This window comes from Leptinotarsa decemlineata, unplaced genomic scaffold, assembly GCF_025532065.1.
Source record: "Leptinotarsa decemlineata unplaced genomic scaffold, Ldec_3_MD MMD2_tig00026354_RagTag_RagTag, whole genome shotgun sequence".
In the NCBI taxonomy this organism is placed as follows: domain Eukaryota; kingdom Metazoa; phylum Arthropoda; class Insecta; order Coleoptera; family Chrysomelidae; genus Leptinotarsa; species Leptinotarsa decemlineata.
The window spans coordinates 22,265,974-22,281,660 of NW_027412702.1; the positions used below are offsets into that span (position 1 = coordinate 22,265,974).

The 15,687-nt window shown below is 32.7% G+C and overlaps 1 protein-coding gene across 1 annotated transcript; it reads left to right on the forward strand.

Annotated features, from left to right (window-relative positions):
* Positions 1 to 15,451, forward strand: IntS4 (integrator complex subunit 4). Its single transcript, XM_023159979.2, has 12 exons — positions 1 to 174; positions 227 to 969; positions 1,701 to 1,899; positions 2,395 to 2,563; positions 2,753 to 2,947; positions 4,121 to 4,390; positions 5,631 to 5,874; positions 8,752 to 8,891; positions 9,471 to 9,659; positions 12,544 to 12,767; positions 12,834 to 13,059; positions 15,156 to 15,451. Exons 1-12 carry the CDS (start codon positions 121 to 123, stop codon positions 15,374 to 15,376), a joined length of 2,874 nt encoding a protein of 957 aa, XP_023015747.2. The 5' UTR covers positions 1 to 120; the 3' UTR covers positions 15,377 to 15,451.
* The last annotated feature ends 236 nt before the right edge of the window (positions 15,452 to 15,687 follow it).

Below are 15,687 nucleotides of genomic sequence, written 5' to 3' on the forward strand. Positions count from 1 at the left end.
TTGAAGTCATTACTTGATAACAGAAACCAGAAACAGCGAAATGTATACTTAACAAGTATAAACTTTTACAAATGATAATTCATTTCTTGGTAATTCAGAAAAGACTAAAAGTGACGTACAATGGCCGCTGTATTGAAAAAGCGAGCATTAGCTGAATATAGTCAAACAATCCAGGTAAGGCATTTATTTTGTCTTTTAACTTTTGTGTACTAAAAAGAAATTTTAGGAACCACCAGTTGTTCCGTTGAAAAAACTCCGACTAGTAAAGAAGCCAAAAGCGACCACAACCACTTCTTTTGTAACCCTGGTTAATCTCCTTGAGGAATGCAAGGATAGTGGTGAAACACTAAAAATTATACTTCAGATATCGGAAACTGATCTGAAAGTCTCGGAAATAGCAGAAGCAATTAAAAAGTTGAGCGACCATTTCAAAGGAGAATGTGAATCAACTGTGAGGGTAAAGATTCTATCATTATTGTGTGATGTAGGACACATTAACAATTCTGAAGTTGCTACGATCATTGATGAGACAATTTCTCTTATAAAAACCGATAAGTCTCACAAAGTTGTAGCTCAAGGCATGAACTCCATATTGAAGCTAGGTAAACTTGTCCCAGATAATGCTACAGCATTCCACCAGAAACTGGTGGATGTAGCAAAAACTTACTTGAAAGATACTAGTCATGCTGTCAAACGCAAGTGTTTGGAAATAATTGGTGTGCATTCACCATTATGTACAGGTGAAGGTACTGAAAAATTAATTCATTTAATCAGTTCATACTTCAATAATGATGATGCTAGAGTAAGATGTCAAGCTTTCCTAACGATAGTAGCATTGCATGAAAGAGGCTTCAAAATAAATCCAATCATTTATGTGGATGTATGTGAAGCCCTGAAGGATGACTATGAGATAGTGAGGCATGTTGTGTTGAAGCTGATATGGCTGTTGGGAATTTCATATCCAGAGAAGTAAGTTCAAAGACATAAAAATTATTCAATAATTCTTTTTACTCTTAAGGAAAATGATGTTTCGTCTTCAAATTTTTGAAATCGGTATTTTTTAAATTGTAGTATTTATGAAGAGGTTTAAAGATACAGTGTATTGAGGATGAGATATACCTGCCATTTTTTGTAACATCTTAGTAAAAATCTAGTACCTGGTAGATTTTCCCATACTTCATTCTTTTTTTGTTTTTCATGATTTTATTTTCCATGAAAAAGACTCACTTTTATTCATTTTTTGCACTGTAATTGTACTTGTGATGCACTGTTTGGAACCTTTGGTGTAGTAATGAATATTACTGGAGGAAGATTAAAACTGTTTTAAGATTAAAACTGTTTTAATCTTCCTCTTTGAAGATGCTCACTTGGTGATCGAAACACTTGTCGAGGTGTTAAAAATAATGATTTGGTGTTGGAAAAAACTCCAGTAATATTCACTGTTATTGTAATCAATTTAGATAACAATTCTATGCATAAGTGATATTCAAACACAGATAAAACTTGGACTCCTTAAAGATGTCCAAACATGTTGAACAAAGTTGACAAATCTCACCTTTAACACTCGTCCATAAACATTTTTTTTCAGAATGATAAATTTAACAGAAAGCCATTTTCTATGAGGAAAGTACAGGGTACTTTGCATCTATTTTGACTAATATTTCATTCTCAAGTATATTTTAATGGCATTTCATTTCCAGTGAAATTTTACTGCCGGGTAGTGAACATGAAATAAGACTGATAGACGATGCTTTTGGTAAAATCTGCAATGGGGTGTCTGATCTATCCATGAACGTAAGAACTCTGGCTGCCAGTCTTTTAGGTTCCATGAAATTAGTTAGTCCAAAGTTTCTGAATCAAACTTTGGATAAGAAACTCATGTCCAATATGAGGAGAAAAGTAAGTATTACCAAATTGTGTTTAGATCAACGCCGTACCTAGATTTTTGTTTCGGGGGGGGGGCTCAATAAAAAAGACCTGCTAATTCAAATTTGATTAATTACCATTACATTGGCATGGGAAAAGCCCTCCACTGAAAATAATGTAGTAAAATATTCGTTTTTAAAACTAAAAACTTCAAATTTTCAGTTCGTGAATTCACAATACAAAATCAAGCCTTCTATACTTTTTATGGGCGAATTCTGTTATAACATAATCAATTGGAATGATGACATATTTGTGAATTGCTATTAGGGCCAACTTAGTTAGCCTCCCTTGTCCACAAGAACTCCGTTGATAGGTTTTTAGCCGCCTAAGTGTGGAAAATGACCTTTCCATGGTTCACGTGGTTACTGGCAGATTCGACAAGATATAAATGCGTGGGGAGTCCGAACCCCCCTGGGCACGGCGTTGATATAGATGATTGTATACATTTGAAGTATTGTAATTTTATAGAGGACAGCCCATGAATTGGCTTGGGAGAATGTTACTAGTGGAGAGTGGGCAAGTGGAAAAAAATGGGCAGACGATGCACCTAAGGAAGTTATCGATGCTGATAGTATCAGTTTGATGAGTAGCGGTGCGTGTGGAGCATTTGTACATGGATTGGAAGATGAATTTTTAGGTAACTCAATAATAGTCTATTGAAAGTTGAATTTCCTTTGAACTATTTCTTGATCATGAGATTTTGGGTAGGCAATTAGTTCATTGAAAAGCACTCAAAATTTGACATTTTTGTACAGATAGACATAAATATTTAAATGTAGCAAATCTTTCAATTTATATGTAAGACATTTTTAATATATTTTTTTAGAGGTTAGATCTGCAGCAGTTGAATCCCTGTGCCAACTATCTATAAGTAACCCCCAATTTGCAAATATGGCTCTAGATTTTCTGGTAGATATGTTCAATGATGAAATTGAAGATGTGAGACTGAAAGCTATTGACAGTTTGAGAATGATATCCGAACATATCATACTGAGAGATGATCAATTGGAAACAATTTTGGGTAAGAAACTGATGAACATTCAAATATAGTTTGTCAAATATCAAGAAACTTGAGAATCCCCACAACCTGCGCGTTTCCTACAATCATATCACAGTTTGAAAGCTCTTTCTGTATTTGACAAGTTTTAGTTAATAAGTTCGTTCCATTCCTTTCAGAATCTTCATAGAATTATTCTAAATTAGCTCATACCTGCCTTATATGAGGAATGGTTTTGTTTTTAAAATTTATTATATATTTATAAATATACTTGATACCAGATGCATCAAGTATATATTTTCAATTATCATTCTTTACGTGATTTCGCATTTGCAGTCATGACTAATTTTGGCTTCAATTTATGTAATAGAAATAAATGTTGAGTGTCTTACTTTCAGAGTTTTGTATTCTGAGAGCCAGTACTGTATGACTCAACTGAATCAAATTTAACAGTGATTATCTTCCATTCGAGAATTCATTTGACAGATCGTCAATCAAATATATTTAATGCTGACTTGTTTCATTCTTTTGCTATAAATTCCATTATTTCTTGGTCATCGTCATCGAAAAAGGTATAATATAACCATAAAAAAGTGTGTAAGTGACGTTATCAATGTTACAAAGTATGGAATTTTGCTAATCATTCAAAATTAATCTTTGGTTGATTAGATCATTTTCAAGAAGAAAGAAATCAGTGGGATACAATCATTTTCTTCCCATTTATATTATTCACTTCAGAAACAGTAGTGATGCGAACCTTCAAGGCACGTTGAACACGTTTGCGAAGACAAACCGAAGTCACTATTTATTCAAAGATTTTTAATTTCTCAAGTAATCTTCATCAGTGGAATTATAATTAGGATGAAGCAACTTTTAACTTCATGATGTTCAATTATACCAAAATTTCTTAGTAATATTTCCTATCGCACTGATGGTATTTTCCAACACCAAATGTATTTTTTCTTCTTGTGGACTAGACTTCTGTTGAACTCAAATATCTATAAAATTTTTATACACTCTGGTAAGGAAACAAGTATTGATACCAACATTTCTTTCAATTCAATTAGATCATTGTTTCGAATTAAAACAGTCTTTGAATAGAAAAGTTCATTGAAAAAAAACTACTGCCTTGACTATGAGTCTAGTTGCTGTCACCTCTTCAGTTCATGATATATATGGTATTTATTGGTTCTATAGGTGCCGTAGAGGATTTCTCTCAAGATGTTAGGGAAGGATTGCATAGGATGTTAGCTTCATGCAAGATGTCGACAACTGCAGGTCTAAAAATGTGTGTGGAGAAGTTGTTAGACAACTTGAAAAGGTACCCGCAGGACAAAAGGTCTACTTTCAGATGTCTACAGAAAGTTGGATCCCAACATCCGGAGTTGGTGTTGCCCCTGGTGCCACAATTCTTGAACATTCATCCATTCTTTGATACTGCCGAACCTGATGTGGAAAATCCTCAGTGTATCCTTTTATATCAGTTATTATTATTATTTTTATAAACTGGTGTAGGCTAGACTACAGAGTTGATGCTTCAGTAATATTCGTCGACTGGGGTATTAACTAGGTGTTATTTTTTTATTATAAAATAAAATGTTGTGTTTTGTGTTGATATATTGTGCTACAGCAACAATCATGTCTTCCAGAAACTTTGATGTTCATTGAATGGGAAGCAAATAATAAGTAAATTAATATAATTAGTTGAAAAAAAAAAACACTTGAGTGCTGTCCATGAAATCAAAATGTTTCCAATGAGTGAGGGGGCAAAATTGCCAGTTGCATACTGTAACAAGTATTTTTAAGCTATGCCTGACCCTGAATTTTCAATATTTTCTTAATCTGTTAGGAAACCAATGTTGTAATTTCATGCAACCCTTCATAATTCAACTGTTGTTCTCCATTCAACTCATTATTATCAAATGTGGAGAATTTTGTGGAAACTTACCTCACACATAAAATAGTAAAAACATTCTATTCAACAGTTGGGCTGAGAAGTTGGTATGCTTTCCAAGCAAGCATTTTCTTGGTCTAAGAACCGAAAAAAGTCGCTGGGGGCTAGATCTGGAGAATACAGTGGAAGCAGAAGCATTTGTAAAACCAATTTTAGCAATTTTGCCATCGTTTTCATTGATTTGTGACATGGTACATTGTCTGTATGGAGTAGCAATAACGCTGTATAAAAGTCACTGTTGATGGTTTTATCTTTTCAAGATAGTAATATGTGTATGGGTATATGTGTATATATACATAGTTGTATAGTGACTGAAGATAATTTTCGACTTTGTCAATAAGAACTATGGTTCTTTGGGCAATAAAGTATATTATTATTATTGTTAAACCCAGTGATAACCTAGGTTATCTAACAACTCCACTTTTGACTGAATCATCACATGAAGAGACTTGAAATTTGTGCAGATTCGAATGTCTTTTCTGTTTTGTAGATGGCCCAAATCAGGTTTTCAATGTTTGACAGAGTTTCTCCCCTAACATCAATCCTGGAAGATCACCGACTGAACAAACTAATCGGCTTTGTTTAGAAGCTGATGGAGTTTGTATAGTTATGAACCGCGATAAATCTTTACGGGTTATAGTGGATGGTTGAGTAGTCCCACCCACTTTGGACCTAAACTAACCTAAATAGTTGAATTGGAAACCTTAATTTATCGAAATAACATACATATTATAAACCTTAACCTAATTATAGATATCTGTCTTCTGATTTTGATACTGAATGCTGCCAAACACTCTCTCACAATAATGCAGTTGCTTGAACCCCATACCATCAGGCATTATTTGTATCTAAGAGATACAATGACTCAATATGTGCCCATTCTCAACCTTCCAGATTCTAACTTCAACTCGTTATCGAGACCAATGTCTGTTCCTGAGAGCCTGAACTTCTTGAATAATGTCATAAATAATTTGGATATGGCGGAGAGTTCTGTAAGGTCGGTAATATGCATATCATTATTATTATTATTTATTTATTCATAATTCAATTGAAAGTTATATTGTGATATTAACATTAAAGTCAACATATCTCAAATATTACTAATTTTTCATTTTTTCAAACAAATTGGCAATTGAGGTCTTCAAAGTGGTGAAATGACTTTACATTGTTTTTTTTTTTTGGAGAAGCTTACATTTCCTTTCAGTTGAATGCAAATATAATATATTATTTGAGGAAAGTAAAAAAGGGACATGAATCAATTAACTATTTATAAAATAATGTTGAACTTTTTTGAAAATAAATGTAATATCAAATTTAATGATTATGCACATGACACTGAATGTAAAACTAAAATACCTTCAAAAAATAAAAGTAATGAAAAAATTGGCTGAAGGAATTTCCAACATATTATACCTTATATTTATGATAAAATACTAGATGAATTAAAGACAATAAAGTCATTATATAATAATAATAATAATAAATCGTCTTTATTGATTTTACTCGAGACATGATCGAATTTTCTTAAAGAATAGACAAGTCTACAACAGAAGTTCTGTACTTTCTGTTTCCGATTTAAATCAAATTTACTCAAAAGATTGCTGTACACAATGTCACCATAGTTGAACCGTGATAAGACTAACGACTCAGTGAGAAGTTTCCTGATTGGTCGACTGAATAAATATCTATTTGAATAAATCAGTTTGAGAGTCCCAAACGATTTTCTAAGCAAATCAAATTTTAGGTCAGAATCAAAAATAATACCTAGGTTTTTAATGGAATTCACAACGGGAAGTATGGTGTTCTCAATTCTAATTGTGAGATGTTGTGCGACTATAGCCTATTCTTTTTATTACCGAAAAGCATCAAATGGCATTTATTCCTATTCAATTTTAGATTATGTTGCGCAGCTAAATTAGAAATGGTTTGTAGGTCGGAATTGATGAGGTTTTGAATAGTTCCATAGTTGTAGATGTTTGAGTTGGTATACAATTGCGTATCATCTGCATAGGCCTGAACTTTTGAGTGTTTCATAGAATTCAAGATGTCACTGGTGTAGATTATAAAGAGTAAAGGTCCTAGATTGACCCTTGAGGCACACCAGAAGTAACATTTCGAGTTGACGACATTTCATTATTATAATATACCGTTTGACAGCGATTCGTTAGATATGAAAATAGTAGCAAGACTAACTGATCCGAGAATCCATAATATTTCAATTTGAAACATAATAGAGAATGATTTATAGTATCAAATGCCTTCGAAAAATCTAAGGCAACTAGAGCTGTCAACTCTTTATTATCAGAGTTTCGAATTATGTCATCTGTAACCTGAACGAGGGCTGCAGATGTACTATACCCACTTCTGAACCCGGCTTGACAATCAGGAATAATATAATTTTCATATAGATATGAACTTACTTGTTGGTGAATGAGTTTTTCTAATATTTTTGAAAGCGTAGAGAGAATACTTATAGGACGGAGGTCAGTGTAGTTCACTGGGTTAGAAACTTTACTCAAAGGTCTGACAATGGCAATTTTCCATAGATTAGGAAAATAACATTTTTCTAAGCAACAATTCAAAATATGAGTGAGAAAATTATCTATAAACGGACTGACTACAATAGTTAATCATATTGATGGATCGAGTTGACGACATTTCATTATTATAATATACCGTTTGACAGCGATTCGTTAGATATGAAAATAGTAGCAAGACTAACTGATCCGAGAATCCATAATATTTCAATTTGAAACATAATAGAGAATGATTTATAGTATCAAATGCCTTCGAAAAATCTAAGGCAACTAGAGCTGTCAACTCTTTATTATCAGAGTTTCGAATTATGTCATCTGTAACCTGAACGAGGGCTGCAGATGTACTATACCCACTTCTGAACCCGGCTTGACAATCAGGAATAATATAATTTTCATATAGATATGAACTTACTTGATGGTGAATGAGTTTTTCTAATATTTTTGAAAGCGTAGAGAGAATACTTATAGGACGGAGGTCAGTGTAGTTCACTGGGTTAGAAACTTTACTCAAAGGTCTGACAATGGCAATTTTCCATAGATTAGGAAAATAACATTTTTCTAAGCAACAATTCAAAATATGAGTGAGAAAATTATCTATAAACGGACTGACTACAATAGTTAATCATATTGATGGATAAACCATCAAAACCAGTGGCATTCGATTTGAAACAGAAAAAACTAAGAATTTGATAACTGAAACTTCTACAAAAATTTTTGATGATCTTACGAATAATCAAAATTAAACTATTTTTGAAGTGTTTATACAAATTATAGGTTTCGCAAGTTTGGCATCATTGAAGAACCTTCCTCATCCTTTTATATTAACAATATCTGAAAAATATGATTCAAAGTTAGGATCTGTCTGTGTTAGTCTTTGTTGAGTTATATGTGTACTTCTGATTTTCTAATGTCAAATTTAATTTTTCTTGGAAATTCTGGTGCTACATAATTTTTTTCGAATTTCCTCTAGACATTTTGATACAATCTAGAACCTCAAGAAAAAACACTCTTCCTGTGAAACATGAATATTCACAAAAATAATAACATCAGGTTGTATTTCACTGATACAAGATAAACTCGGTATATTAAATGCAAATATGCAAAATGGATTCTCGGTTACCAATCCTTGTGTCTAGTGTATACCGACCAAATCATGCTGGGTATCGCACATTCAAAAGTACGAATTCCTCCTTTCCTCGGGAGCAATTGATTGGTTAATAAAAAGACTTCAAACGAGAAATTTTTTAACAGTGAACATCTAATGAAAAGTGATTAATAATAATGAATATTTTTGGATGGGAATACTGGGTAGTTATACACAACCTTATTTCTTGTAGAGTGCACACTAGCCTTCTGCAAACTGCCAAAGAACATCTACACAGATTGAGCGAAATGGATTCGACAGTAGCAGGTACAGCTCAATTCACAGCTCTTTATATTGCTGCACAACTTGAGATACTTCAGTTACTTGATAAAGGTGAGTCTACTAGTGATAAAAAAAATAAGATATCAGTACATTTAGAAGTCGTTTCTATTAGTATCAGAACAACTTATTTGTCAACTTCTAATGTTCAGTTTAGATGATTTGTGTTCACATAGATTGCATCCTTACAAGCTCAATTTTTTGCAAAAGAGTATTTCCACTTAAATACAAAAGACATGAAGCCCTGAATCACATAATTAAAAGTCCCAATTTGCTTTTCTGACAAGTGTTTCCCATCCATCTTTATTTAATGGGAAAATTTCAAAAAATAAATATTATTGAAGTTTTTTCTCAACACCAAACCTCTCGAAGACTAAGATGTTCCTCTTGAAGATGATCGAAACACATGTCGAGGTGTTAGTATAATTGTTTGGTGTTGGGAGAAAACTCCAGTAATATGCATTACTACACCAAAGTTTCCAAACATAGCATCACAAGTAAATAATTCTCATTTAATTTTTATTTTATAATCGGTAGATGCAGCACACTTGTGATGCAGTAGGAGTGCAACCGCGAACTTTTCGACGAAACAATTATATTTTTTCAATGATAATAATCAATGTTCATTTGTAGGTTTCTGGGCTAATCCTGGAACATTAGCAACACAACAGGCCAATAATCTTAAAACAAGTATTGACAATCTATTGCAACTTTGTTTGAAATTGCAGTTTTTCTTTGTTGGATTGAGTTCAGTTGAGCAGTGCGCTGTGAAGCAGTTTAGACTTAGAGCCCTGGCACTGAATTTAGTTTATATTGTAAAAGGTAAGCTCATTCATTTACACTTCTTGATGATTGTAAATATTGGAAAAATTATTTCCTAACAGTATTTTATTCATCACTTTCTTTAAGGCGGTATCTATTGAATCCTTTTATTGATGTACAATTTATTTCTTTGTGTTCCCAACAAAGGCGGTATCTGAATTTGGAGGGGGGGGAGAGTAACTTTCGGGAGGGATCATTCACATATGGAAGTAAATACCTGTTGTATATATTACAATATTCCTTTGAAACCTATTGAGGATAGTAGTTAATATCTCATTTCTGTCACCATGATAGTGAGTTATTGCATAGATATTTATTGACTTCATTATGTGCAAAGGGAATCAAAAAAGGATATGAAGTATTCCTTACATACAAGACATATACAAAAGACACAAATACATTCAAGATAAAAAAATACAGTTGAAATGAGATTCAATTTAGAAAACCACTGAAATACAGTTAGAATACAAAAGATCAGCCTGCGAGGCCATATGTTGAAATTCTGAAAATTGTTTCTTTTGATATGTGATGGAATTGATCGATGCTTAATGAAAATCTGAAACATATTCAAGTAACACTTTATTGAGAGATTTTCATTGGACATCTAATTGATGTTGAGGCTGCCTAAACATATTTTTATTTTTTCTGTTGTTATTCAATTCCAAAATGTTACAGTATGTATTTTTATTTGTTATCAAAGTGTGAAAAATATATATAGTAAAACCAATAATGATTGAGAGTAAAGCGCGTTGTCATATCTAAATTTTACGTTACCAGTTTATAGCAGAATCAAAATATAGTGAGCAGTAGAGTTGTAGGTTGTGGCAAATTATAGATAATACACAATACTAGTACGATTAAAAGGTATTATTTATGACACAAATGAGTAATGAGCTTGTAATGAGTAATACTTATACATTTCCTGATTACTGATCAGTTAAAATTCATTATTTTCTGTATAGTGTTAGATATTTATTACAACTAGTGGCAACGCTGTATGCAATGATATTTCTGTCTTTGTCACTTTACCGTAACTTCCATCTCATCGTTGCAGTCTTCACTAATGTACTTGCAGCCATGAACGTATCATTGGTTTGTGAATTATACAGCGTGAATTGTACGTTTTACAGTTAAGTTAGTCAGCAATCGACGTGTTGTGATAACAATTGGTGAAAATAATAGTGCTAATAAGTGTTTAAGCGTTACATAATTATATTTCTACACCGTTTTCAAACTACTCAAAAAATGGGAGACATGGTCGGGCCTTCCACGTCGAAAAAGGTAAAACGGTCGGAGTCTCGGTCAGTAAGAGAAAAACAAATTGTACTGCGAGTATTTCACTGTCTTGAAAGAGATCATCAGCCACCAAAAGATGACTTTGTGCATATGTGCTGTAATTATACGTGTGTACCTCCGAATAACCAACCGGGCATTTCTACATCATTAAGTTCCACAATTACAAAAGATAAATTAGTTGATATGTGCTCTGATTATACCGGTGTACCAAAATCATCGATTTACAAAATACTAAGAGAAGCAGAAATTCATGGGGACGTACAAACGCCAAAAACTAGTAGTGGACGAAAAAAAATCACAGTTGATGAAGAAGCCAAAACCAGTATACGCAGAACTATTCACAGTTTCTTTTTCAGAAATGAGCTGCCCACACTACAAACAGTTCTGGAGGCACTTGCGATCATGAATTGGTCCCAAAAATGGATAAAGAAACTTTTAGGAAACTTGTACACGAAATGAAATTTACGTACGGAAAAGTTGACAGGAAAAGCATTCTCTTTGAACGTCAAGAAATAATAGCATGGAGAAGAAACTATCTAAGAAAAATTGACGAATTTCGGGAGCTCAAAAAAAAATTGTACTTCATGGACGAGACATGGGTTAACCAAGGACATACGGTCAAAAAAGTATGGCAGGATGGTAATATAACAAGTGCATGACAACCCTTTATTGAAGGTTTGTCAGTTGGGTTAAAACAGCCATCTGGAAAAGGTAGTCGTCTGATAGTTACGCATATAGGAAGCGACAGTGGATTTTTACCAAATGGTGAATTAATATTTAAATCTAAGAAAACAGGCGACTATCATGAAGAGATGAATGCGGAGTTGTTTGAAAAATGGTTTGAAGGCATCATTCAACTTGTGGAACCTGGGTTCCACAAGTTTATAAGTTCAGTATCTTATCCTTTCATGTGTCCATGTAATGTGACAAACATGTAACTAAGGACCCAGTAAAAACGTACATTGAGGGGTTGTGAGGGGTATCATAAGATGGCGGGAGGAAATATTCACTTGAGTCTATGTGGCTGCTCCATTTTCCAGAGACTTGGAAGAAATGCAAGTCAGATGGCTTTCAAGTAGTAGAACAAGTCTGTCAAAGTCATTATAGCTCATGATTTACATAGTTGCGAAGCTCAAGTCAATGAAATAAAATTCAGCAACACAACAGAAAAAAATAGAATATGGAAAATGTCACAGCCATGATCTATTGTTGTATTTCAGAATTGTTAACTATCGAAAGTATTTCTCAACATTTTTCCAATGGTTTTTGTCAGAGTTCGGGTGAGAAATGGGACACAAAGTTTTTATCATTTCATTCATGGTTTTTAAATATATTAAAAAAATGTCTTTGAAATATGTTATTTCCGTTAACCAGCTATAGCACTCCGACGAAAGACAACCCTCAGAAGTCGAAACTTGTGCGAGCTAAGAACTAACGAGGTCTTACCTTTTAACGTGTGATTCCTAACACGTCCTGTAATAGTCTGAATCTCATATATTATTATTTTCATAAATATTGTGCCATATGATTGTTTCAGTATAGTTTGATGATTTGATTCACAACTTATGACACTTTATGGGTTTTATAGGTAGCAATGCATCTGCCTTAGCTCCGTGTCACCATTTTTTGACTGTGGTAGAGGACATGCAAAAAGAACTGACTCAAGCTGGACTCCAACCTGACAATTTCACTTCATTAGTGTTTTCCGAATTGGCACAATTAGAAGAACCGAAGCCGGGAGCAGTTTCTAGGATACTTATACCGATTCTATCAGAAGCTAAGATGGGAAAAATACCACGACCTAATGTAAATGTGAGTTTGTCCCTTGGGATAGTGTTTCACACTATAACTGATCGTTACTATTATTTTTCATTCTAGATTTGTATGAGCTCTGCGGTAATCTTGGAACCTAGTGGGCATACTGACACGTCTTTAAAATTCACAGCTGGTTTGATTATGTCAGTTCCTTTCGAAGCTGAATTGCGATATTTGATGGACCCAAGTAGGATAAGACTGAAAATCAAATATCCAGATCAGAAAACTCAAGTTATCTTACCGAGGCCTGCACATCTGAAACCTCTCTATTATGATTCCGCAGAAAAAGGTATTGAAACTATTTTTTTTTATTCATCACTGTGCGGGTTCATTAGAAATGTTTTAGATGTATAACAAATCACTCTTTTATATTCATTTCGTTTTTCAATGTAATAATCATTCAAAGAGATGAAACCTTTAGGATACATCTAAGAAGCATTCAAGAATCATTTAGGAACATAATGAGTGAATATGTTCGATATGTTTTTCAAATACAAATTGTTTTATTCCGAAACATCAATGTCCGCCATTGAAGATAGTAGTGTTCCATGTACGTGAAATATTACCTCTTTAATATATGATATTGTACAGTAATCCAGTGAATTATATCTGAATCAATTCTATAATAATAATAATAATAATAATAATCTTTATTTCAAAGAGTGTTTTACACAAATCAGCGAAAAATAAAACATTGAAACAGTGTCAATTTTCATAATTCTTAAATCTAATATCTAATAAGAATAATTTAGAAATTCTTCTACATTATATGGTTCTACTTCAATGAGGAAGGATTTAACATTTGTTTTAAATTTGTTGATGTTCAAGGTTTTAATGTTCTCTGGTAGTCCATTAAAAAGTCGTATAGAGGCATAAGAGGGATGTTTTTCAGTTGCTACTAATCTATGTATTGGATAAGATATGTTACTATAATTACGTGTTTGATAATTATGAAGATCCACACACTTTGTAAAATTATTTTTATGTTTATACAGATATAGTACACATTCATATATATAAATTGCATACACAGTAAGTATGTGATTTTTTTTGAAAATTCCTCTACAGGTTTCTTGATATTTCATTTTAAATAAACATCTTATTGTTCTTTTCTGAATGGTAAATAAATGAGTCATGTGACTGTTCGATCCCCAAAACATAATCCCAAATCTTAGTGATGCTTCAAAATGTGCAATATAGATACTTTTTAATGGGTAATCATTTAGATATTTACTTACTACTCTTGAACTGTAAAATAAGTTATTTAATTTTTTTGCTGTTTTCTATATGGATATTCCACTGCAAATGCTCATCTAAAAATACTCCCAAAAATTTTGAATTCTTTTCTAATTTCATTTCGCTGCCAGACAATTGTACACTACTTGGTGTATCTATTTTTTGTTGTTAAGTTCGAAACAAAATAATGTTAGTTTTCTGGACATTCAATATAAGTTTATTTTTTGCGAACCAATTACTTACTTCACTTAAGAAATAATTTGCCTATTGAGTTTAATCAAATAAGTAAGAACTAGTAACTAATAAGTTTGTGTCATCCACATATTTATTAATGCTGCAAGGTATATTTACAGGATGCTGCAATATTTTCGAGATGTCATTCATAAAGAGTACAAATAAAATTGGACCTGTTATACTGCCTTGATGAACCCCAGTGTTATTTGTTTTTACGTTAGATTTAACTATCTTTCCATCAATTGATATTTTTACTATTTGTTGCCTATTTGTTAGGTATGATGTGAACCAATCTGATGCAGTTCCACGAATTCCATACCTTTCGAGTTTTTCAAGTAGATATTTATGAATGAGACAATCATAGGCTTTAGATAAATCCAAGAAAATGCCTAACAATATATGGTTATTTTCAAATGACTTTACTATTTTTCCGTAAATTGCATAATGGCTGTCTCTACTGATTTTCCCTTGATGTATCCATGCTGAATATTATTATTTGTTTGGAGTACAAACTGAATAGAAAAAAGTTTTTTTTGTATAATTCAATATTCATGTAAAATTATTTGTTTCAAAAGTATTTTTCTTTGGTGTAATTCAATGTTTATAGAAAGTAGTTGTTTCAAAAGGGCTTTTTCTTCCAATTTGTGTCTGAAAGTTACTTCTTTGCGTGATCTACACCTCTTCATATAGAGTTATTTTGAAACTAATTGCTTTCTTGCTTTCTTCCTTTCTTTGGAAGATTCCCCACTTTTTTGTATGGAAAAGGAGAAGTAGGGAACCAAAACAGAAATGTATCGCCCCTAAAAGTATATTCCTCTTAATTTATACATGGTATAGTTTCTGACATTATAAAAGCATCTGTAAAGTACATCCTGTGATTTATCTGTAATGAGTAAATGGTACTTTTCATTTCAGATTCACATATTGGCCATAATATGAGGCTTTTAACATCAGTTCTAGTGTCTCATCAAGTTTGGTCTGAACCTTGTGATGTAGAGATAAACATAGCCCTTGCGATTCCTGAAGCGGATATCGGAAAGAGAAAAGTTGTAGCAGACTCCACACCAACTTTATTAGACTTGTGCAAACCAGTGAAAGTTAGTGTGGCTCCTAAACCAATCAAGAAAACATTGTAAATTCAAATAACAAATAACCACTATATGTAAATAATTAGCTACATAAAAGAATAAATAATTTTTATTGTCGGGTAATTTGTGTGGTTCTGCCATATCAATTTTGAAAAGCTACCTACTAGTGAAAATAAATTTCATGGTTCTTGAACGAGGTGAACTGGCAAAAGTGAGTTAGAAAAATGTGAACCACTAAAAAATTATATTCCAGCAAATTTCAAGGAATGAACGTTTTTGGTTGTGACACACCGTCGAGAATTTCAACCTGATCTTGATCTGACATCACTATTGCTACATATTATAAAACATTCACCACC